Below are 25,496 nucleotides of genomic sequence, written 5' to 3'. Positions count from 1 at the left end.
TGCAGCTGGGGAGAAGCCGGCCGAGCTGGCCGACCCCTGCCGCCTGCCTGGACCCCACTGCAAGCAGGATCTGCCCTCCCCTGCAACACCTCCCCCTGGCTCTCCTGCATGCCAGACGTCCCCCCTTCATTGCCATCCCCTGGCACGGCTGAGGGCTCGCCCGATGGCCCGGCTTCCTCCTCGTCCTGGACGTCCTCCTCCTCCAAGGGCCTGGCACCCGGCGCCTCAGGGACCACCTCCTCCTCAGCAGCTGAAAGCAGGAAGGCACAAGAGTAGCTTTAAAGTGAGGACAGGGCGTCAGCGAGGGACGCCTGAGCGGTGGCATTATGCGCATTTGTCCGTCAGTGGGAAAGGATTTAGATCGGAAGCACTAGGGCAACGAGAGAGCTGCAAGCGGTCATCTCCTTACCAGTGGCTTCCAGCACAGGGTCCGCATCCCCGATGGCTACAGGGCCAGTCACCCGGGGACGCAGGAGTCCAGCGACGCTCTCCTCCAGAGCACTTAGAGCCTGGTAGTGGGGCCGTCCACCACCGGTCTCCAGCCGGCTGCGCGCATTTCTTGCCAGCTTGGCCTGCAAGAGAAAGGACGGACTCTAAGTACAGTGTGGTGCCCTGTTGCTGTGTGTACTGCCTCCCATGGTGGAATAGCCTGGCCAGTGTGGTCAGTGCAGAAAGTGCTGCTGATGATCATGCCAGTGGCATTGCTGCGTGAGGAGGGCTGCCCATTATGCCTTTGAGGTTCCTTTGCCCATAGTGTCAGGCTCACATGCAAGGATGAGGAGGACAGTGGAAAGGGTACTCACCTTCACCAGCCAACAGAGGTCATTGAACTTTTTGCGGCACTGGTCCGCAGTCCTGGGCACATCTGAGTTTGAGGAGACCCTGCGTGCGATGCTCCTCCAGGCTTTCCTGAACTCTCTCCTGGGAGCCTTTCTGCCACTGTCCGGGCACAAGATGGGTCTTCTCTCCTGGACAGCATCAATCAGCACCCTCAGTGCATGGTCTGAGAAGCGCTGGGCTCTTTCACGGGCCATCTCCATCTGTTCTGGCGCTATTTTGTCCCACCAGCACTGTTGAGGCCTAGCAGCAGGGCTCCAGTGTGCAGGGCGTGGCAGCAGTCAAAGTTGACCCTTCCCCCTTTAAGAGCAGGCCGGCGTCAGGGTGTCTGCTGTCAAGCAACACATGACGGCACCTGCGCTGCGCCCGGCATCGGCGTTATCAGGCCGCAGCGCCGGTTTAGCGCCGGAACCGAGCATTGCAACGCCGGTTTCAGCGCTCGCCAAAACTCTTGGCCAAATCCACTGAATTTCGGCGTGGTTGCCTGCAGTTTCCGGCGGGCGCTAAATTTACCGAACGCCCGACTTTAGCGCCCCAAAACTGTGCAAACTGAATTTCTAGGCCATGGAGTTTAATAGTGCTGTTATCGTTGTATTGTGTCTGACATTGGATATAGGTATAGGTATTCGATTGCTTTTGCCTGTAAGTGTGTGTTTGGATCAGCCATTAAAAGCAACATGAACTGAGCTCTGCATACGGCCTCTGGATTATCTTTGCAAACGCAACATTTGGTGACGAGGATGGCTGAAATCTCTCTTCCACCACCTCCTCCCTTCTTTGCACTACCCGGTGAGCCCCCGATCTCATGGGTTCGCTGGTTACAGTCCTTTGGAACCTACCTCATTGCTCTTGGACTAAAAAATGTGAGTACAGCACGGAAAAAGGCACCATTATCCCATTGCTTGGGAGCGGAGGGCCCGCGTGTTCTTGGGACATTTCAATTCAAACGTATGATGTGGCTGTGGCTCTGTTAAGCACACACTTCTCTGCCCCACAAAGTGCCCTCCTGCGGCGATTCATTTTTAGACAGTGTCACTGATATACCTATCAATTCAGTTCATGAAAAGCGACGAGTTAAGTTAGTAACTATAGGTTTTTATTGGCTAAATAACAGAGCCCACACTCGTGGGTGATCGGATCCAACAAGGAGGAATACCAGCCAGTCGACCACTTTTATACCTGGGCAAGCAGGCGGAGCCATGGGCGGAGTCAGCTGTGGTCAGCCCAGGTATAACAGCGTGGCAAGAGGTGACCTTGTGTAGTGATACAACAGTGTAAACAGTGATAACCATAGTGTAACGATATAAACAGTGATAACCATAGTGTAACGATAGTGAACGATAAAAGTGGTTTACCACATTCATAGATACATAGATAGATACATAGAAGATAGGAGCAGGAGTAGGCCATTCGGCCCTTCGTGCCTGCTCCGCCATTTAATGAGATCATGGCTGATCCTTTAATTCAGTATCCCGTCCCCGCCTTCTCTCCGTAACCCTTAACCCCTTTTGCCCGTAGAAATATATCTAATTCCCTCTTAAATATATTTAATGAGCTGGCGTACACTGCCCTCTGTGGCAATGAGTTCCACAGGTTCACCACTCTCTGAGTGAAGAAATTCCCCCTCATCTCTGTCCTAAATGGTTTAGCCCTTATCCTTAAATTATGTCCTCTAGTTCTGTTCTCACCCGCCAAGGGAAACATTCCTTCTGCATCCAGTCTGTCTAGACCTGTCAGAATTTTATACACTTCTATGAGGTCCCCTCTCAATCTTCTAAACTCCAGTGTGTACATCCCTAAACTACATAGTCTCTCCTCATAGGTCATTCCCGCCATTCCTGGTATCAGCCTGGTGAATCGCCGCTGCACCCCCTCCATGGCAAGAACATCCCTCCTCAGATGAGGCGACCAAAACTGTACACAGTACTCGAGGTGTGGTCTCACCAGTGCCCTGTACAGCTGCAGCAAGGTATCCCTGTTCCTGTATTCTAACCCTTTTGTTTAAATTTGAGTCCGGCGGGGTGAAGTGTACTACCAGTTCGGGTATGTCAGTCTGTCCGGAGGCCCCGTAAGCCTTTCTGATCGGCGCAGCAGTGGCGGCGGTGGTGCAGTGTCCGATGTTAATGCTGGTGTCTGCATGGTCGGCGAAAGCTCGTGGGGTTCCGGCATGCCATCTACCTGGGCTGGATTTGGGGGGGTGGTGGGGGGTAACGGTGGTGTCTCAGGGGTGCCCGAGGGTGCGAGGTCTCGTAAGGAGACTGTGTCCTCCCGCCCGTCTGGGTATGCCACATAGGCGTACTGGGGGTTGGCGTGCAGGAGGTCCACCCTCTCAACCAGCGGGTCCATTTTATGGGCCCTCACATGCTTTCGCAGCAAGACGGGCCCCGGAGAAGTCAGCCATGTTGGTAGCGAGGTTCCCGTAGTCGACTTCCTGGGGAAAACAAACATTCGTTCATGGGGGGTGGCGTTAATGGCAGTGCAAAGCAGTGACCGGATGGAATGCAGCGCTGCCGGGAGGACTTCCTGCCAGCGAGAGGTTGGGAGGCCCTTAGACTTTAAGGCTAAGAGAACGGCCTTCCAGACAGTCGCGTTCTCTCTTTCCACCTGGCCGTTCCCTCGGGGGTTGTAGCTGGTGGTCCCGCTTGCAGCAATACCTCTCGCTAGTAGGAACTGGCGAAGTATGTATATAGTTCGGGAACCCGAACAAGGCGAAGAGGTCGTTCAGGCATTTGATGACCGTGGTACTGGTCATGTCTGGGCAGGGGAAGGCAAAGGGGAAACGGGAGTACTCATCAATAATGTTGAGGAAGTACACATTACGGTCAGAGGACGGGAGGGGCCCCTTAAAATCGATGCTCAAGCGCGCGAAGGGGCGGGTGGCCTTGATCAGGCTTGCTCTGTCCGGCCTAAAGAAATGCGGTTTGCATTCGGCACAGGTTTGGCAGTTCCTGGTCATGGTCCTGACCTCCTCGATGGAATAGGGCAGGTTGCGGGCCTTAATGAAGTGGTAAAGTCTGGTGACCCCGGGGTGGCAGAGGTCGTTGTGGAGGGTCTGCAGTCTATCAATTTGCGCGTTGGCGCATGTACTTCGTGATAGAGCATCTGGGGGTTCGTTCAGTTTACCAGGCCGGTACAAGATATCATAATCGTAGTTGGAGAGCTCGATTCTCCACCTCAAGATCTTGTCGTTCTTGATTTTGCCCCTCAGCTTGTTATTAAACATAAAAGCGACCGAGCGCTGGTCGGTGAGGAGGGTAAATCGTTTGCCTGCCAGGTAATGCCTCCAGCGTCGTACTGCCTCCACGATCGCCTGGGCCTCCTTCTCGACCGAAGAGTGTCGAATCTCAGGGCCCTGGAGGGTCCTTGAGAAGAAGGCCACAGGTCTCCCCGCCTGGTTAAGGGTTGCAGCTAGGGCGAAGTCGGATGCATCGCTCTCCACTTGGAAAGGGATAGACTCATCCACCGCGTGCATTGTGGCCTTAGCAATGTCTCCCTTTATGAGGGAGAAGGCTGCGCATGCTTCTGCCATCAGGGGGAAGGAGGTGGACTTCATGAGGGGTCTGGCTTTGTCCGCATAATTGGGCACCCATTGGGCATAGTAGGCGAAGAGCCCCAGGGTTCTCTTCAGCGCCTTTGGACAGCGGGGGAGGGGAAGCTCCATGAGGGGGCGCATTCTTTCGGGGTCGGGGCCGATGACTCCGTTCTCTACTACGCAGCCGAGGATGGCAAGGCGCGAGGTGTTAAACACACATTTCTCCTTATTGTAGGTGAGGTTCAGCCGTTGGGCCGTATGGAGGAATCTCTCCAGATTAACATCATGGTCCTGCCGGTCGCAGCCGCAGATGGTGACGTTATCTAGATAAGGGAACGTGGCATGCAGCCCGTTCTGGTCAACCATCCGGTCCATCTCCCTTTGGAAGACCGAAACCCCGTTGGTGACGCCGAAGGGAACCCTAAGGAAGTGGTAGAGGCGGCCATTCGCCTCGAAGGCGGTATACTGGCGGTCCTCAGGGCGGATAGGGAGTTGGTGATAGGCCGACTTAAGGTCGATGGTAGAGAATACCCGGTACTGTGCAATCTGATTGACCATATCAGATATGCGGGGAAGGGGGTATGCGTCCAGCTGGGTGTACCGGTTTATGGTTTGGCTGTAATCGATGACCAGGCGGTGTTTATTGCCGGTCTTAACGACTACGACCTGGGCACGCCAGGGGCTGTTGCTTCCCTCGATGATGCCCTCCTTCAGGAGTCGCTGCACCTCGGAGCTAATAAAAGCTCTGTTCCCGGCGCTGTACCGCCTGCTCTTGGTAGCGACGGGTTTACAGTCGCGGGTGAGGTTAGCGAACAGGGAGGGGGGCGGGACCTTGAGGGTGGATAGGCCGCAGGTGGTACGCGGTGGGCGGTTTAAAAGCTGCTGGTTGTAGACTGTGAGTGGGGGGAGGGGTCCACCGTATGCCTGTAGTGGCGCTTCTTAGTTTCCAAACAGGCAGCCACTGAGCTGTGGGGCTTTTAACAACGAGTAGACGCGTGTCGAAATAAAACGTTCCCAAACGTAGCTTTGTCTTTTAAACTGTTTACTATAACACTTAACAAACGGAATTACAAAGCAAACACGTATAAACGAACACGGTCAAAAACTGTATTGCTTCAAACCTCACAACTTCTGCCTCCTTCAGCCACGTGCAGTTTAAACTGTAAAATGGCTGCACACCATGTGTGGCTTAGGGACTGTACCATTGTGGCAAGAATGAAGGGGGTGTCTCGGACTATACTACTGGAGCAAGAAAATAGGGGGTTTCTTAATACAATAAGTCGGTCAGGTAAATTAACTGTATTATGCCATTTAACCACTATTTTAAAGTATTTTCTTAAGCTTTCATGGCTCTTACATTCCGGCCCCTAATTGACTAGGCACATGAAGCATATCAATTACTCAAACATTAAGAGCCATAAACTAATGAGTTCAACATATTTACAATATAAGTGTCCACTTTTTTCGTTCAGGAACCTTTCACGCTGCTTCTTGTAGCAGGCAGAGCTTTGTGATCGGTCTTTCCAGGGTACTGGTCTTGGTTTGCAAACGAACGCGACGAACGACGCCTCTGGAGTCTGGCATGGTCTTAATTATTTTTCCCATCAACCAAGAATTTCTAGGGGCTGAATCGTCCACGATTAAGACAATGTCTCCGACAATGAAGTTCCTCTTTATTTTGGACCATTTTTGACGCTCCTGTAGCAGAGGTAAGTATTCTCTTGTCCATCTGGTCCAGAAAAGGTCTGACATATACTGAACTTGCCTCCACTTCCGACGGGCATACAGATCTTCCTTTTTGAAGACTCCCGGGGGCATGGCTGGCTGTGTTTTCAACAACAACAGGTGGTTCGGAGTCAGGGCTTCGAGGTCATTGGGATCATCTGGTGTCTTAGTTATCGGTCGGTCATTAATGATGGCTTCGACCTCGCACAGAACGGTTTGGAGTCCCTCGTCGTCAAGCGCTTGCTGCTTCAGTAAAGAACTGAGTAGTTTTCTTATGGTGCGTATCTGTCTTTCCCAGACACCTCCGTGGTGGGATGCAGCCGGAGGATTGAAGATCCACTTAATTCCTGTTTGCATCATGGCTTCCTGTATTTTAAGCTGATTCCAACCTTCAATAGCTTCCCGTAGTTCTCTCTCCGCTCCGACGAAATTAGTGCCATTATCAGAACGCATAATGGACACCTGTCCTCTTCTACAGACAAAGCGCCGCAAGGCGTTAATACAGGAATCAGTGTCAAGCGTGTGTGCCACCTCAATATGAACTGCTCTGATGGTCAAACAAGTGAAAAGCACACCATATCTCTTGACAAGGCTCCGTCCTCGCTTTACCTCGAAAGGCCCGAAATAGTCCACCCCTACGTTTGTAAATGGGGGCTTGTCTGGTAACAAACGGTCTTCAGGCAGGTCTGCCATTTTCTGCTCCCCAGCTCTAGCGTGTAACCGTCTGCAAACAATGCATTCAGAGAGTATTTTTCTTATTACGGAATTAGCTCCTGGAATCCAGTATCTTTGTCTTAGCTTCGCAAGCACGTGATTCCTCCCACTGTGTCCAATACTCTGGTGTATATGCTGAAGAATGAGAGTAGCAACCCGGAGGTCCTTAGAAAGGATAGCAGGATGCTTGGCCTCCTCTGGCATAACAGATTTGTTTAGTCTCCCTCCCACCCTCAGTACTCCATCTTGCAGTGTAGGGTCCAGCTTGTAGATATGACTACCTTTCTTGATTGGAGTATTTCACTGTAGAGCTTCGATTTCTTCTGGGTATCTTTGTCTTTGACTGAAGCGAACTATCTCCTTCTCAGCCTTGGCCAAATCCTCCACGGTCAATGAATTCTTGCCCAATGTGGTCTTGTGCTGATGCATATACTGCTGTAGAAGCATTCTCTGCTTATCAGGGTTACTTTCAGACTGACTGATAGTGGCTCGGTACTCTTTTCTCTTACCGCTCAGGTGTAGCAGCAACTCTTTCAACCTTAGAAACCATGCAACTGCTTTCCTCAACTGGTGCCATCCTGAGAAATGGTTAACAAGCTTGTTCACTGTGTCAAAGTTCTCTTTCGTATTTATGAGATTTACTGTGACTGATCTCTTGACTTCGACATCGTCTTCAGCAATCTGACTTGGCATATCTGGTCTTTCTGGCCATGATCTCTCTGTTTCCAGCAGATAACTTGGGCCTTGTATCCAAGTTTCACTCCTCATGAAGTTTTCAGCCTTCAATCCCCGTGAGGCTTGATCTGCTGGGTTTAATGAGGTGTTTACATACCTCCATTGAGATGGTTGTGTAGCTTCTCTAATGGATGAGATTCTGTTTGCTACGAAGGTCTTGAAGCGTATCTTCTCATTCTCTATATACTTCAGCACCGTCGTGCTATCCGTCCAGAAGACAGATTCTTCTAATGGGAGCTGTAACTCTTTCCGCATCACCTGGTCAACTCTAACTGCAACAACCGCTGCCGTCAATTCCAGTCTCGGGATGGTGACCTACTTCAGCGGAGCCACCCTGGATTTCCCCATGAGGAAGGCACAATGTTTCTGGCCCTGTTGATTTGTCAGCAAGAGGTAAGTAGCCGTGCCATAGCCGTCCTCACTGGCGTCCGAGAAATGATGTAGTTGAGCCGTCTTTGTAACTCCAAAACTCGCGGGCTTGATGCATCTACTGACGTTGAAGCTAGAAAGTTGTTGCAAATCTGTCAACCATCTGTGCCATCTCTGAGCTTGACCTTCTGGGATATCTTCATCCCATCCTCTCTTGTCTCTACACAGCTCTCGTAGCATCAGCTTCACCGGCAGAATGAGTGGTGCCAGGAATCCGAGAGGGTCGTAGATGGAACTGACCACGGAGAGAATCCCTCGTCTTGTGGATGGTCTTTCGTTCACCATTATCCTGAAGTTGAACGTGTCTGACTCAATGCACCATTGTACACCAAGAGCTCTCTCGATAGGAAGGACATCGTGGCTCAGGTCCAGATCTTTGACTTCAGTGGCTCTTTCCTTTTCTGGGATAGAAGCTAGAACTGCTCTGCTGTTGCTTATCCACTTAGTCAGATGGAATCCTCCATTTGAACACAGAGTTCTAAGGTCTCTTGACAGTGCGATGGCATCGTCTTCTGTTGACACGGACTTCAGACAGTCATCGACATAAAAGTTTCTGAAGATTGTCTCCACAGCCTCTGATGGTGCTTTGCCTTTGCCATCTTCTGCAGTTTTTCTGAGAGCGTAGCTTGCACAGCTGGGAGATGATGTGGCTCCGAACAGGTGTACGGCCATTCTACATTCCACCATCGCTTGACTAACGTCGCCATCTGGCCACCAAAGGAAACGCAGAAGATCAGCATCTTCATCAGGGATTCTGACTTGGTAGAACATTGATTCTATGTCTGCCATCATGGCAACGAGCTCTTGTCTAAACCTAGTCAAGACGCCAATGAGGGTATTAGTAAGATCAGGACCTTGAAGCAGCTGGTCATTCAGTGAAGTTCCTCTGAATGAGGCGGCGCAGTCAAACACTACCCGGATCTTTTTCTTCTTTGGGTGATACACACCGTGATGAGGAATGTACCAGACCCTTCCATCATCTCTGTTCAACTGTTCCTCGGGCACTTTTACAGCATAGCCTTTCGCTATGATGTTTCTCATGAAGCCTTTGTAGTCTTCGTGAAAGTCGGGGTTCTTGTTCAGCTTTCTCTTTAGACTGATGGCGCGTTGTTCTGCTATGCAGCGATTGTTCGGCATCTTCGCAGTCTGTCTTCTCAGTGGCAAACCAATGTGATAGTGGCCATCAATGAGCTGTGTAGACCTTGTCATCAAATCCATGAACTGATGGTCTTCTTGTGACATCTCTGTCCTTTCCTCACAGCTGCGTTCTGAGAAGTCTGCGTTGAACTGCTGTATCAACAGCTCTTCAATGCTTGCGATAGAGATGCGATTAACTGTGACGTTTTGTCGTTCCTCCTTGTTCGACTTGTTGCCATCATCTCTCCTTACCGGTCCATTGACTACCCATCCAAGGGCTGTCCTGACGGCGTAGGGTCCGTCATCCTTGCTGTTTAACACCTGCCATGGCTCCATAGTTTTGTAGGCATTGGTTCCAATTAATAGGCCAATTTCTGCTTCAATGTATGGGAGACGCACCTTTTCTAGGTAAGGCCATCTATCCACATCCTTCTGCAGGGCTAAGTTCCCTATTCTAACAGGAATCTCCCTCTGTGTGAAAACATTAGGCAGGTCTATGAAGTCCTTCTCTTCAAGTCCACACACTTCTAAGTCTGACAGGATATAACTTTGCATTGACTTCTCATGACCCATGGTGCGTAATAGGATTTCTGTTCTTCTGCCTCTAACGTTCAGCTGTCGCATGAGTGATTCTGTGCAGAACGTTGCTGAGCTACCTGGATCCATGAAGGCGTAAGTCTCCACAAGCTTCTCGCTCCTCTTAGACTTGATCTTTACTGGTACGATGGCAAGAATACAGTCACTGTCACCGGCCCCAGTGAGTCCACAAGTCTCTGGTTCTAGCGACACCAGAGCACTTGAAACAACCTTCTCATCGGTATTGTTTTCTTCACTCTTCTTAGAGACTTGTTCTTCTTTATGGATATGCAGCAGACTGGGATGTTTCCGAGTGCACTCTCTGCATGTTGTTCTTTGCTTACAGTTTCTACTCGGGTGCCCCTGAGAGAGACATCCAAAACATAGGCCGTTGTACTTCAGGAATTCGATTCTGTCCTTATGTGGCTGTGCTTTGATGTCGCTGCAGAAATCCAATGTATGATTCTTCTGGCAGAATAAGCATGGCTTCTGAAAGGCATTAGCAGACGTCACTGTGCTGCTCTTTTTGGGAGATGAGTTCTGGGGCCTTTCTTCCTCGGCCTGGGTGATGATAGTTGCAAAGCTGCTTCCCCTGGAACCACCTTTCCTGAGAGTCTTTGATTCAACAGGCTTGGCTTTCACTCTTCCATCGGTGGTCGGACTGACATCCTGGATGTTTCCAAACAATGGGTCCCTAGCAATTTTAGCCTGTTTGTCTATGAAATTCACTAAGTCTGCAAACCTGGCTCTACTTTTCCGTCTCTCCATTATCTCAAAGGCTGTTCTTCTCCATTGTTCTCTCATCCTGTAAGGAAGCTTAGAGATGATGATTCTCATAGTCATAGGATTGTCCATCTCTTCCATGAATTCAACATCCTCCATGGTGTTGCGACATCCTATGAGGAAAAGAACATATGCGTTCAATGCCTCTCCGTCCTCCGATCTGATCTGTGGCCACTTGGTAGCCTTTTCAATATATGCAGTGGCTATCTTCAGCTCGTTACCATAGTGCTTCTGCAGCAACTTCCTGGCTTCTATGTATCCCCGGTCCGGTCTCATGTGTTCACAGCTTCTGACCAGGTCTTGTGGTTTACCACTGGTGTACTGTCCCAGGTAGTACAACTTATCACTGCTGCTCTCTGTTTTGGAGTCAATGGCTTGTTCAAAGGATCTGATGAAGGGCTTATACTTGAGTGGGTCGCCTTGGAACACTGGTATGTCTCTTTGAGGGAGTCGAAACAGATTCTGTTGTTTTACAAGCATCTCTGTAATTTCGTTCTGACGTTGCATCACTCGGTATAGGCTTCTCCCTGTGTCTTCAGGCCTCTGGTGGTCATCAGCAGGGTCTAGTCTAGACCGTCTGACGTCTGGGGTAGCATCACGTGCTCCTGTTAGTGGAGAGGCCACTTTTCCACGCTGTAATGCCAGGGGATTGCCTTCGGGCTCTCTTGTAACTCTTGAAGGTGCCCTGGATCCAACTCTATGTGACAACATTGACTGGCAGTATTCGCTCCCGCCGTCCCGTGAGCCTTCATAATCTTTGTACGCACTCAACCTGGCGTCTGAGACCGCTATAGCTGTTTTTATCTCCAGCTGTTCTTTCTTTGCCTGCACCTGGGCCTGTTGGGCCTGCACTTGGGCCTGCAGTTGGGCCTGTTGGGCCTGCAGTTGGGCCTCTTGGACCTGCAGTTGGGCCTCTTCCCGTTCAAGAGCTTGCTTCTCCGCTAAAGATGCTGCGCGCGCCATCAACGCCGCCCGTTCAACCTCCGCTCTCATGCGTCGCGACGAGCTTGTGGTAGAAGCGACTGACCTGCGTCCAGAAACAGAGCTACCTTCTTTTCGATTTTTGCTCGGTCTGGCGGAAGTCTCTGAAATGCTATCGTCTGGTCCGACTTCATCGTCAACTTTATCTTTCTCTGCTGTATCAGCATCTTGACGAATCTTTAACATCCACTGTTCTGTGACCTTGATATAGTCCTTAATGCTGGTTGATTTAAGATCAAACCAGTTGTGCTGATCAGCGTTTCCCTCTTCTTCAGACAGAAGTGCTAATACATCTTCATTGAGTACATTAAATTCTTCATGCAGCTTGGAGAAATCGTAATACATTATGTCTTCAGCTTTCTTAATATTAGCATTATCTTCCATGAGACGATCAATTATCTTCATTTTTCCAGTTATCTGAGCTAATTTAGCCTTCCTTGCACCTATGCTTCTATGTAACTTCTCTTCCATTGCCTTTGGGGTGAGCTTTATTTCCCTCTTTTGGCCAGCAATCCTTCTGGCTGGGGGAAGCTCCTGGCTCCGTAAGGCCTCGGCCATTTTACCCGCAGCTCTTGTTTAGCTTCTCAATAGAATGAACAAAGCAAGTAACAGTCACTGTACCTTCGCTTTCTTATATTGTCGTCTGGCTCCGTGACCATTCATGTATACGTTCGCCGACGATTCCGTCCTTTCCTTCTTAGGGAGCTAGTTTTTGACTAATGTAGTAGCGCTTCTTAGTTTCCAAACAGGCAGCCACTGAGCTGTGGGGCTTTTAACAACGAGTAGACGCGTGTCGAAATAAAACGTTCCCAAACGTAGCTTTGTCTTTTAAACTGTTTACTATAACACTTAACAAACGGAATTACAAAGCAAACACGTATAAACAAACACGGTCAAAAACTGTATTGCTCCAAACCTCACAACTTCTGCCTCCTTCAGCCACGTGCAGTTTAAACTGTAAAATGGCTGCACACCATGTGTGGCTTAGGGACTGTACCATTGTGGCAAGAATGAAGGGGGTGTCTCGGACTATACTACTGGAGCAAGAAAATAGGGGGTTTCTTAAAATAAGTCGGTCAGGTAAATTAACTGTATTATGCCATTTAACCACTATTTTAAAGTATTTTCTTAAGCTTTCATGGCTCTTACATTCCGCGGTGGGCGGTTTAAAAGCTGCTGGTTGTAGACTGTGAGTGGGGGGAGGGGTCCACCGTATGCCAAAGTGACACTTTGAAGGTGGGATTGGAAATCCAGCCCTAGTAGGATGGCAGCGCAGAGCTGGGGCAGGACGAGAAGTTTAAAATTTTTATACTCCGTGCCCCTAACCGACAGGGTCACAACACAGTAGCCGCTGATGTCTGTAGAATGGGACCTCGACGCCATCGAGATCCGGTTGCGCGTTGGCCGGACAGTGAGGGAGTAGTGGCTCACCGTGTCTGGATGGATGAAACTCTTCGTGCTTCCGCTGTCGAACAGGCAGGTCGTGGCGTGGCCGTTTACTTTGATGTCCATCATGGACTTGGACAGGTGATGCGGGCGAGCTTGGTCAAGTGTGACGGAGGCTAGTGTATGGCTGAGCGAGCTGCTGTAGTTTGTGGGTGAGGCGGTGGTCAGGTCTGGAGACAAGGTGGCGGTCGAGTGTGGTGAACAAAATGGCGGCGCCCACGACGTTGAATAAAATGGCGGAGAAGATGGCCGCCCCCACAACTCACATGAGGCACTGCCGGCGTCGGTGGCCTTGATCAAAGATGGCCGCCCCCATGACTCACACGAGGGGATACTGGCATCTGTGGCCTTGATGAAAGATGGCTGCCCCCACAACTCGCATGAGGCACTGCTGGCGTCTGTGGCTTTCCCCCTGCAGGCCTTCGCGAAGTGGCCTTTCTTGTGGCAGTCGGAGCAGGTCGCGTTTCTTGCAGGGCAGCGCGCCCTTGGGTGTTTCGCCTGGCCACAGAAGAAGCAGCCGGCGGCCCGATCGCGGGGCTCCGATGTCGCAGCCGGTACCGGGGGTGGCGGTCCCGATCGGTTCCGGGACACCGACGCTGTGGTAGGTCCCAGAGGCGGCGGTGCGAGGGGTATTGCGGCCGGGGTCAGGCCCGAGTCCCAGGGTCGCGCAGCACAGTACCTGGAGTACGCCTCGAGGTCCCGATGGGCCACTTCCAAGGAACGAGCGAGGATAGCAGCTGTTTTCAGGTCGAGGTCCTTTGATTCCAGCAGTCTTTGCCGTGAGTAGTCTGACCGAAGGCCTTTCACGAAGGTATCTCGGATGTTTCCATCTGTCTGTTCTGCAGCTGTTACGGCTTTAAAGTCACAGTCCCTGTCGAGTATTTGCAGCGCCCGTAAGAAATCATCAACCGACTCTCCTGGCTGTTGCGAGCGGGATCTTAGGAGATGCCTGGCGTACATTGAGTTTACAGGGCTCCGATACTGTTCTTTTAGCAGGTTGAGGGCGTCCTCGTATGTGGCAATGTCCCGGATGAGTGCAAATACTTTAGGGCTCACCTGAGCGGTCAGAACTCTTAGTTTGGATGCCGGAGGCACGCCGGATTCTCCCAGGTAGGCTTCGAAGCAGCTCAGCCAGTGTTCGAAATCGAGGGCTGAATTCGCAGCCTGTGGGTTTAGATCCAGGTACGGCGGCCGGAGGGCTCGTAGCCAGGCCGGCTGCTGGGGCTGTTGTAGATGGCCGTTTGGCTGGGGCTGTAAGTCTGACTGGTCGTTTGGCTGCTCCGTTGTAGACATTTCAAAACTTAGCCAATAAAATTGATATACCTATCAATTCAGTTCATGAAAAGCGACGAGTTAAGTTCGTAACTATAGGTTTTTATTGGCTAAATAACAGAGCCCACCCTCGTGGGTGATCGGCTCCAACAAGGAGGAATACCAGCCAGTCGACCACCTTTATACCTGGGCAAGCAGGCGGAGCCATGGGCGGAGTCAGCTGTGGTCAGCCCAGGTATAACAGCGTGGCAAGAGGTGACCTTGTGTAGTGATACAACAGTGTAAACAGTGATAACCATAGTGTAACGATATAAACAGTGATAACCATAGTGTAACGATAGTGAACGATAAAAGTGGTTTACCACAGTCACCAACTCCCCGGCGAGTCGGTGCATCAATACGTGGCTAATTTGAGGGGGTTGGCTAGCTCGTGCAAGTTCGGTGCACTACAAGACGAGATGGTGCGTGATCAACTAATAGAGCACACCAACAACGTGAGAGTGCGTGAAAGACTGTTACTCGAGTCCGACGATCTGTCGTTGTCACAGGCAGTCAACATTGCCTTTCAAGTGGAGTCTGCAGCCGAATGTGCAGCGAAACTAGCACACACACCCAGTGACAGCGCCCTCGGCCCCGGCAGCTCTGACACGGTAATGCTCGCGCGACGGCAGCAACACGCGCTACCGCGGAACAGTGTGGAAACTGCGGATCTCGTTCACATGCTACCAGAGCGCAGAATTGCCCCGCGTGTGGCCAAGCCTGTCGCAATTGTAGAAAACAAAATCACTTTGCCAATGTCTGCCGCTCTGCCCCTGTTGCTACAAATGAACACTCTCAGCCCTCAAGCAGTTGGCCTATAATTCACAACGTGAACTCTGGGCCAGTAGTGGCTTTCAAGTCATGCACAATTAACCTGAATGATGTGTGCATCCCTCTGTTGTTGGATACCGGTGCCAGCGTCTCACTGCTGAATGTGGACACATTCAAATGCTTTTTCAGCTCCCTGCCACTCTCTGCGCCCTCCACTGCCCTTTGCGGGTATGGTAATTCGAAAATTGGACTAGTGGGCTCAGTCAACCTCACTGTATGCTATGGAACAAAAGTTTTGCCAGATTTTTGTTTTCATGTGGCACGCCAAAGAGCTAACCTGATGGGACTGGATCTTTTCACTGACCTGGGTTTTTCTCTCTTGGACACCGGCGGGTCTGCGATTCTGCACGTCGCCTCACCGTGGCGCCAAACATGGCCAGCACTCTTCGAGGGTCTGGGCTGCCTGACTGCCTTCACCCACCAGCCCATGGTTGACTCCACCGTTACCCCTGTCATTCAGCCACTGCGCTGCATCCCGCTTGCTCTCCGTGATGGGGTCACAGCTGAACTAAAGCAGCTACTGGAAGCTGGCATCATCGAACCAGTTGATGCCTCCCCATGGGTTTCCAACCGGGTGGTCACAACAAAAAAGTCAGGTGGTCTACGCGTCTGTGTCGATCTTCGAGCAGTGAATAAGGCCGTAATCCCTGACAAATATCCACTTCCCACGTCAGAGGAACTCACAGCGCAGTTCTATGGTTCCATCCTGTTCTCGAAACTGGACCTTCGACAGGGCTATCTACAGGTTCCCCTCCACCCCAGCAGCAGGGACCTCACTGCTTTTGTGACACATGCTGGCATCTTTCGGTACACCAGGATACCATTTGGACTTAGCTCTGCACCCAGCTGCTTCCAAAAGATGATGTCCTCTGTGCTCGCGGGCATTCCTGGGGTGGCCATCTACCTGGATGACATCGTTGTGCATGGGCCCTCGACCTCCACTCACGACGAACGCCTTCACAGAGTTTTCACGGCTCTAGCAAAACACAAGCTCACACTGAATGGCGAAAAGTGTGTCTTTGCTGTTTCAGAGATCGAATTTTTGGGGTTTCGGTTGTCAGCTGACGGTATGTCCCCACTCCAGTCAAACGTGGATGCCATTCACAGCATCCCAGAACCCAGCTCTGCAGCACAGGTTGCCTCCTTCCTTGGCATGACTGGGTACTACCTGAAGTTTTTGCCCCAGTACTCAGCCACCACAGCCCCACTGCGCCAGCTCCTGCGAAAGGATGAGCCCTGGGTGTGGTCACAAACCTGTACGGAAGCTGTTCGCCTCCTCAAATCGCAGCTCACGTCGCCTCCAGTGTTGGCTCACTTTGACGTCACCAGCCCCACCCTCATCACCTGCGACGCATCCGCTGCAGCTGTGGGGGCGGTGTTATCGCAGATACAGAATGGAGTGGAGAAACCAATCGCCTTTGCCTCCCGAGCCCTTAGCCCCACTGAACAGAAGTACTCAGTAGGCGAGCGTGAGGCGCTGGCGTGCATCTGGGCATGTGAGCGGTGGCACCTGTACACGTATGGCCATGCCTTCACCCTGCGAACCAATCACCAGGCTCTCACTGCCCTGCTGTCGACATCCGGCACGGGCCACAGACCACTGCGTCTACACCGCTGGTCTGACCGCCTCCGCCAATACAATTTCAGTCTCCAGTTCACACCAGGACGTGACAATGTTGTTGCAGATCTGCTCTCCCGCACTGTCTCTGCCCCAGCCCCACTCGTCGGGTCTGAACATGTGGAACAGGACATCGTCCAGATGCTGCACACGCCTCTCCAAACCTCAGTCTCTCTCCAGGAGCTCAAAGAGGCCTCTGAACAGGATCCGGCCCTCTCCCAGCTGTGCACCTTCATCAGAGATGGCTGGCCTCGCAAGGTGCCTGAGGAACTGTCTGCCTACTCCAGAGTTAAAGAGGAGCTCTCCTACTGGAATGACTCCTGTGTTGCACGTGGGCTCTGCACTGTGATCCCAAGTGCCCTTCGTGTGCGTGTTTTATCCATGGTGCACGAGGGCCACTTGGGCATAGTGAAGCTCAAACAACGATGCCGAGACCGAGTGTGGTGGCCGGGTATCGACAGGGAAATCGAGGCCCTGGTCAAGGACTGTGCAGCCTGCCTTGTAAGTGGCAAGATTGGCCACCAAGCTCCTCCACCCCTGCAACCCCTTGCCTGGCCCTCTGCGCCCTGGGAGCACCTGCAGCTGGACGTCTGCGGGGAGATCCATGGTGTCCCCCACCATCAACGGTTCCTAGTGGTGACCTATGACCTGCACTCAAAATGGCCAGAGGTCACTGCCGTGGGCTCCGTCACCTCTCGGGTCATTATCGATATCCTTGAGTCCCTCTTCTCCTGCTGGGGGCATCCAAAGGCCATCACCACAGACAATGGCCCCCAAATGGTCTCTTCGGAACTCTCCTCTTACCTTGAGAGTAAGGGCATCCATCACATATGCACAGCGTACTACCACCCCGAGTCAAATGGGGGGGTGGAGCGTTTTAACCAGACACTGAAAAATGGCCTCAGAGCACACCTATCCCAGGGGTGTGCATTTGACAAGGCCCTCCTCCACACACTGCTGCACTACAGAGCCTCCCAGCATTCCACTACAGGGGTCTCACCCGCATCCCTCATGCTAGGCCGTGAGCTCATGCTGCCCCTTGGCAGGCTCTGCCCCTCGCTAGCTCAGAGCCCTGCTCCACGGGCTCAAGCCACAGTCGCTAGACAGCAGGAGAAGATGAAACTCCGCTTCGACCAGTCGAAGAGGGCCAAGGCGCCCAACAGCTCAGTCTCCGATTGGGTCAGAGTCCGCAGGCCTCACCGCAACAATTAAATGGCCTCATTCTGGTCCTCCCCTCTCCAAATCAGCTGCCATCTTGGACCAGCCACTTTCTGCCTCACTGACGGCTCTCGGTGGCATGCCAGCCACCTTCGGAAGGTGCCAGCACCCCCTGATGCGGGATTATATGGATCTAATCCCCAAGCCTTACCCCCAGAGTGGCGGGATGCACATGTGGTTCAGCCAGCCAACCCTCAAGCAGATATTGTGCCTCAGCCTGCTCCTCACCAGTCACCACCTCGGCCTGCTCTTCACCAGTCCGCACCTCGGCCTGTTCATACACGTTCTCGCCCTGGCCACCTACAGGACTTTGTCACTACATTTCATGTTTGAAATTTTGTGAGGGAGGAGGAAATGTTACGTCTGACATTGGTGATAGGTACTCGATTGCCTTGGCCTGAGCACATGGAGTTTGATAGTGCTGTTATCGTTGTATTGTGTCTGACATTGGATATAGGTATTCGATTGCTTTTGCCTGTAAGTGTGTGTTTGGATCAGCCATTAAAAGCAACATGAACTGAGCTCTGCATATGGCCTCTGGATTATCTTTGCAAACGCAACAGTGGATTAATACAAGAGATGAAAAATTGGCAACAGACCTTTTGGGTGACAAAGCTCTTTTCGGGTAGAAATAATTAAGACCAATCTGAGACCAGATATGGTCTGTGTTTAGATGGTGATCATGGTGGAGCTGAATGTTCCGTGGGAGACAAGGTCAGAGACAGCATATGAAAGAAAGCTAGTGAGATATACAGACTTCATGGCTAAGTACAGTGACCTAGGATGTAAATGTCAGGTATATGTAATGGACTTGGGACGTCAGGTATTTGTGGGAGTATAGATGGGGAACTCCTTAAGACTGGAGATGAAAAGAACAAAAACAGATGGCATAATGAACAGGATTGACAGTAAAGTGGAGAGGGCAGTGAGGTGGATTGTTAACCATGACAGAAGAAAGAGTTCAAAGTAAGAATGATTGTAGAGGGCAGGTGGAGATGACCGCTGGCATCCCTATTAATTATTCTCCTCCCAAATGAGGCAGTAGTGTTGTAGGGGCTGGAACTGCAATGACGCCTAGCAACACCTAATGATTTGCATGGAGGGAAACTAGCAGTTTTTGATGGGTTTTCATTTCAATGCATTCACAATACAAGCCCGATTATTATGTTTATGCAAACATAACACACAAAAATGATTATGGAACAACAGGTAAAAGCCCTAATTGTGAAACATTTATCCTGCCTTTGCCTAAAGTCACTGCATTACAGTGGGACTCTGCAGAAGCTTACGTGTGAATAAAAGTTATTCAGAGTGCAATTCTATAAATTTGAATCCAGAACTCAGTGTAAAACCCACTGTGCCATCCAATTGAATCTCCTTTTTCACTCTTAACTAGAACTATCTTTGAAATAAGTGTTAAATAATTCAAAAGATACTAGATACTAAATACTACGGATATGCTTTCATGTAAAAATTTTGTTAAATACTTGCAATTTAATACACACATAAAACCTATGGGGCTAAAAATTGAGTAGTGCCCCAACTTCGCCGGGGCGCTACTTTTAGCGCCCCGGAAAAATTAGCACCCCTGCGCCAGAAATTGAGTGTTTGTGCCCCAAGAGGGAAGCGGCCAGGGTGTGAGCGGGGCATTGCGCACGGCTGAATTTCGCGGGAGGTTAGGGCGCTAACTGGAGGCGCAAAGCAACCCAATTTTTCCCCCTAGATTTTTCATACTATTTTAATTTACTAAATATACTTACAGAAAAAGCAAGTTTTGACATTTTTTTCCTGATGATTTTTTCAACTCTCATTTCCCTGTTGTAGTTTAATTGCAGTTTTCTTTCTTGTTCTTCAACTGTTTTTCCAAAGGTCGTCTGTAGAGTTGTCTTAATATTAGGATCATTGAAATAATGTTTGAGGCTTCGATCATGGATCCTTCCAACACACAGAATGGGAAGCTGTAGGGAGAGGTTTAATTTCAATACAGAAAATATACATGAAGGTAACGAATTTACAGGAAACTGAACAAAATGAACCATGTTGATCCATCTGTCCATTGTGTTCTGCCCTAGATCAGGGCCAAACTCAAGTCTCACACATGAGATTCCTGAGCTACTTACTAGGGAAGAGTAGCTGAAGTGGTTTCCCATTGCCTTCCTCACTGTTTTTATCAGCAGAGTACCTTCTCCTAGGTGGGCTGCAATGAAGGCTAAAGAGCCCCACCTACCCTTACAATGGGGGGAGGGGGAGCACCATCTGCACCCATCGGATGCAAGTACCCCCCCACTGGCTATGTTTATAAATGAGTATAAAGTGCGTGTAACCGATGGGAAATATGGGCAGAGATGTAGTAACTGATTTAATTTTCCTGTTGTGTTTTCAAGTGGCACAGAAACAGTTTCCCGTTTTCAATTTTTGAATCAGGCTCCAATACCATCATTTAGACTTCCATGCAGTTTCTTAGAGTTTGTGCCACAGTAGCACTTAGTCATAAACCCATCCATATCCAGGGTTGTCGATTGTGTGCAGAAGTGCATTTAAACTGTTCTTGAAGAAGACTTGTTGTTGTATTTTGAAGCAGTTTTTCCAACTTTGTTGTTGATTTTTGCTCCCTATTTCACTTAGTTACTCAGGAGGCTTTGTGCCGAATGTTTTGACACTCCCATATTTTTGAACGTCCACAAAATATGGGGGAGACCAAAACCAGGGACCGTAAATATAAGATAGTCACTAATAAATTCAATCGGGAATTCAGGAGATATTTCTTTACCCAAAGAGTGGTTAGAATGTCGAACTCACTACCACAAGTAGTAGTTGAGACGTATAGCAAAGTTGCAATTAAGGGGAAGTCAGATAAGCACATGAGGGATATGCTGATCGAGTTAGATGAAGAAGGGTGGAAGGAGGCTTGTGTGCAGCATAAACACCGGCATAGGCCAGTTGGGCCGAATGGCCTGTTTCTGTGCTGTAGATTTGTGGTAAACCACTTTTATCGTTCACTATCGTTACACTATAGTTATCACTGTTATATCGTTACTCTATGGTTATCACTGTTCACACTGTTGTATCACTATACGAGGTCGCCTCTTGTCACGCTGATATACCTGGGCTGACCACTGCTGACTCCGCCCATGACTCCACCTACCTGCCCAGGTATAAAGGTAGTCGACTGGCTGGCATTCCTCCTTGTTGTATCCGATCACCCACGAGGGTGGGCTCTGTTATTTAGCCAATAAAACCTATAGTTACTTTCCTAACTCGTCGCTTTTCATTGGATGAATTGATAGGTATATCAATTTTATTGGCTAAATTTTAAAATGACGTTCCCTGAGCAGCAAAGCGAGCAGTCAAATGACCAGCCAGACGCCGAGCTACAACAGCCACAGCAGCCAGCTTGGCTGCGAGCCCTCAGACCACCGTACCTGGATCTAAACCCACAGGCAGCAAACTCAGCCCTCGACTTCGAACACTGGCTGAGCTGTTTCGAGTCCTACCTGGGAGAATCCGGCGTGCCTCAGAGATCCAAGCTAAGAGTTCTGACCGCCCAACTGAGCCCTAAAGTATTCGCACTCATCCGGGACCTTAAAACATACGAGGACGCCATCAACCGGCTGAAAAGACAATACCTGAGCCCGGTAAATTCCATGTATGCCAGACACCTCCTAAGATCCCGCCCGCAACAGCCAGGAGAGACCGTGGATGAATTTTTACAGGTGCTGCAAGCACTCGGCAGAGACTGTAACTTTAAAGTGGTAACGGCGGCAGAAAATACTGAAGACAATGTCCGCGATGCCTTCGTGAAAGGCCTGCGGTCCGATTACTCACGGCAAAGACTACTGGAAGCAAAGGACCTCGACCTGGACAAAGCTGCAGCCCTCGCTCGCTCCCTAGAAGTGGCCCATCGGGACCTCGAGGCATACTCAAGGTACTGTAACCTGCGACCCTGGGACTCGGGACCGACCCCAATACCCCCCGCAGCACCCCCCCCGGGACCTACCTCAGCGTCGGCGTCCCGGAGCCGATCGGGACCGCCAACCCCGGTACCGGCTGCGACCTCTGACCCCCGCGATCGGGCCGCCGGCTGCTTCTTCTGCGGCCAGGCGAAACACCCGAGGGCGCGCTGCCCAGCCAGGAACTCTACCTGCTCAAACTGCACGAAGAAAGGCCACTTCGCCAAGGCCTGCAGAGGTGGATCATCAGAGGCCAGCAGTGCCTCATGCGAGCTGTGGGGGCGGCCATCTTCCATCAAGGCCACAGAGGCCAGCATCCCCACACGTGAGTCATGGGGGTGGCCATCTTTGATCCAGGCAACCGACACCAGCAGTGCCTCATGTGAGTTATGGGGGCAGCCATCTTCTCTGCCATTTTGTCCAACCTCGTGGGAGACGCCATTTTACCCACCACGCCCGACCGCCACCGTGACTCTAGACCCGACTACCGCCTCAACCGCAGACTACAACAACTCGCTCAGCTATACACTAGCCTCCGTCTCACTGGACCAGGCCCGCCCGCATCACCTGTCCAAGTCGATGATGGACATCAAAGTAAACGGCCACGCCACGACCTGCCTGTTCGACAGCGGAAGCACGGAGAGCTTCATCCACCCAGACACAGTGAGCCACTACTCCCTCCCTGTCCTGCCAACGCGCAACCGGATCTCGATGGCATCGAGGTCACACGCCACAGACATCAGCGGCTACTGTGTTGTGACCCTGTCGGTTAAGGGTACGGAGTATAAAAATTTTAAACTCCTCGTCCTGCCCCAGCTATGCGCTGCCGTCCTACTAGGCCTAGACTTCCAATCCCACCTCCAAAGCGTCACGCTAGCATACGGCGGACCCCTCCCCCCACTCACAGTCGACAACCAGCAGATTTTAAACCGCCCACCGCGTAACACCTGCGGCCTATCCACCCTCAAGGTCCCGCCACCTTCCCTGTTCGCTAACCTCACCCCCGACTGCAAACCCGTCGCTACCAAGAGCAGGCGGTACAGCGCCGGGGACAGAGCTTTCATTAGCTCTGAGGTGCAGCGTCTCCTGAAGGAGGGCATCATCGAGGGAAGCACCAGCCCCTGGCATGCCCAGGTCGTGGTCGTTAAGACCGGCAATAAAAACCGCCTGGTCATCGACTACAGCCAGACCATAAACAGGTACACCCAGCTGGACGCATACCCCCTTCCCCGCATATCTGATATGGTCAATCAGATTGCGCAGTACCGGGTATTCTCCACCATCGACCTTAAGTCGGCCTATCACCAACTCCCTATCCGCCCTGAGGACCGCCAGTATACAGCCTTCGAGGCGAACGGCCGCCTCTACCACTTCCTTAGGGTTCCCTTCGGCGTCACCAACGGGGTTTCGGTCTTCCAAAGGGAGATGGACCGGATGGTTGACCAGAACGGGCTGCACGCCACGTTCCCCTATCTAGATAACGTCACCATCTGCGGCCGCGACCGGCAGGACCACGATGTTAATCTGGAGAGATTCCTCCGTACGGCCCAACGGCTGAACCTCACCTACAATAAGGATAAATGTGTGTTTAACACCTCGCGCCTGTGGTAAACCACTTTTATCGTTACACTATAGTTATCACTGTTGTATTGTTATCACCGTTATCACTGTTGTATCACGATACGAGGTCGCCTCTTGTCGCGCTGTTATACCTGGGCTGACCACCTCCGACTCCGCCCATGGCTCCACCTACCTGCCCAGGTATAAAGGTAGTCGACTGGCTGGTATTCCTCCTTGTTGGACCCGATCACCCACGAGGGTGGGCTCTGTTATTTAGTCAATAAAAACCTTTAGTTACGTTCCTAACTCGTCGCTTTTTATTGGACGAATTGATAGGTATATCAATTTTATTGACTAAATTTTAAAGATGTCTACTACTGGCCAGCCAGAAGCCCTCCCAGAAGCACAGCCACACCAGCCGGCTTGGCTGCAAGCCCTCAAACCACCGTACCTGGATCTAAACCCACAGGCAGCAAACGCAGCCCTCAACTTCAAACACTGGCTGGACTGCTTCGAATCCTACCTGGAAGAATCCGGCGCCCCGCAGAGATCCAAACTAAGACTTCTGAACGCCCAAGCGAGCCCGAGAGTATACGCACTCATACAGGACACGACTACGTACGAGGCCGCTATCAACCTACTGAAACAGCAGTACCGCAGCCCGGTAAATTACATGTACACCAGGCACCTCCTAAGATCCCGCCCGCAACAGCCAGGAGAGTCTGTAGCTGAATTTTTACGGGCGCTAAGAGCACTCGGCAGGAACTGTGACTTTAAAGCGGTGACGGCTGTTGAAAATACGGAAGATAATATCCGCGATGCCTTTGTGAAAGGCCTACGGTCCGACTACTCACGGCAAAGACTGCTTGAAGCTAAAGACCTCGACCTGGACAAAGCTGAAGCCCTCGCTCTCTCCCTGGAGGTGGCCCATCAGGACCAGGAGGCGTTTTCCAGGTACTGCTCGCGACCCTGGGACTCGGGCCCGACCCCTACCGCAATACCCTTCGCAGCGCCGCCCCCGGGACCTACCTCAGCGTCGGCGTCCCGGACCCGACCGGGCCCGCCACCCCCGGTACCGGCTCCGACATCGGGCACCCGCGATCGGGCCGCCGGCTGCTTCTTTTGCGGCCAGGAGAAGCACCCGAGGTCGCGCTGCCCAGCCAGGAACTCTACCTGCACAACCTGCAGGAAGAAAGGCCATTTCTCTAAGGCCTGCAGGAGCGGATCTTCAGAGGCCAGCAGTGCCTCATGCGAACTGTGGGGGCGGCCATCTTCTTTCACGGCAACTGAGGCCAGTATCCCCACACGTGAGTCATGGGGGCGGCCATCTTTGATCAAGGCAACCGACCCCAATAGTGCCTCATGTGAGTTATGGGGGCAGCCATCTTCTCCGCCATTTTGTCCTACCTCGTGGGAGACGCCATTTTACCCACCACGCCCGACTGCCACCGGGCCCCCGGACCCGACGACCGCCTCGCCCGCAGACGACAACGACTCGCTTACCTACACGCTAGCCTCCGTCACTCTGGATCAAGCCCGCCCACACCACCTGTCCAAGTCGATGATGGACATCAAAGTAAACGGCCACGCCACGACCTGCCTGTTCGACAGCGGAAGCACGGAGAGCTTCATCCACCCAGACACGGTGAGCCACTACTCCCTCCCTGTCCTGCCAACGCGCAACCGAATCTCGATGGCATCGAGGTCCCACGCCACGGACATTAGCGGCTACTGTGCTGTGACCTTGTCGGTTAAGGGTACAGAGTATAAAAACTTTAAACTCCTCGTCCTCCCCCAGCTCTGCGCTGCCGTCCTACTAGGGCTGGACTTCCAATCCCACCTCCAAAGTGTAACCCTAGCATACGGTGGACCCCTCCCCCCACTCACAGTCGACAACCAGCGAAGGTTAAACCGCCCACCGCGTAACACCTGCAGCCTATCCACCCTCAAGGTGCCGCCACCTTCCCTGTTCGCTAACCTCACCCCCGACTGCAAACCCGTCGCTACCAAGAGCAGGCGGTACAGCGCTGGGGACAGAGCTTTCATCAGCTCTGAGGTGCAGCGTCTCCTGAAGGAGGGCATCATCGAGGGGAGCAACAGCCCCTGGCGTGCC

The 25,496-nt window shown here is 51.7% G+C and overlaps 1 protein-coding gene across 1 annotated transcript in view; it reads right to left on the bottom strand.

Annotated features, from left to right (window-relative positions):
- The window catches only part of LOC147110641 (uncharacterized), a 180,457-nt gene that overhangs the window by 93,169 nt on the left and 61,792 nt on the right, over positions 1 to 25,496 (bottom strand). Inside the window, exon 3 of the mRNA XM_086000826.1 lies at positions 19,634 to 19,831. Coding sequence (XP_085856952.1) covers positions 19,634 to 19,831 — 198 coding nt within the window. The remainder of the gene's footprint in view (positions 1 to 19,633; positions 19,832 to 25,496) is intronic.

This window comes from Somniosus microcephalus, chromosome 11 (assembly GCF_052327205.1).
Source record: "Somniosus microcephalus isolate GS21.2 chromosome 11, FLI_Smic_1.0, whole genome shotgun sequence".
Taxonomy (NCBI): Eukaryota; Metazoa; Chordata; class Chondrichthyes; order Squaliformes; family Somniosidae; genus Somniosus; species Somniosus microcephalus.
This window is presented reverse-complemented; position numbering and strand designations above follow the sequence as displayed.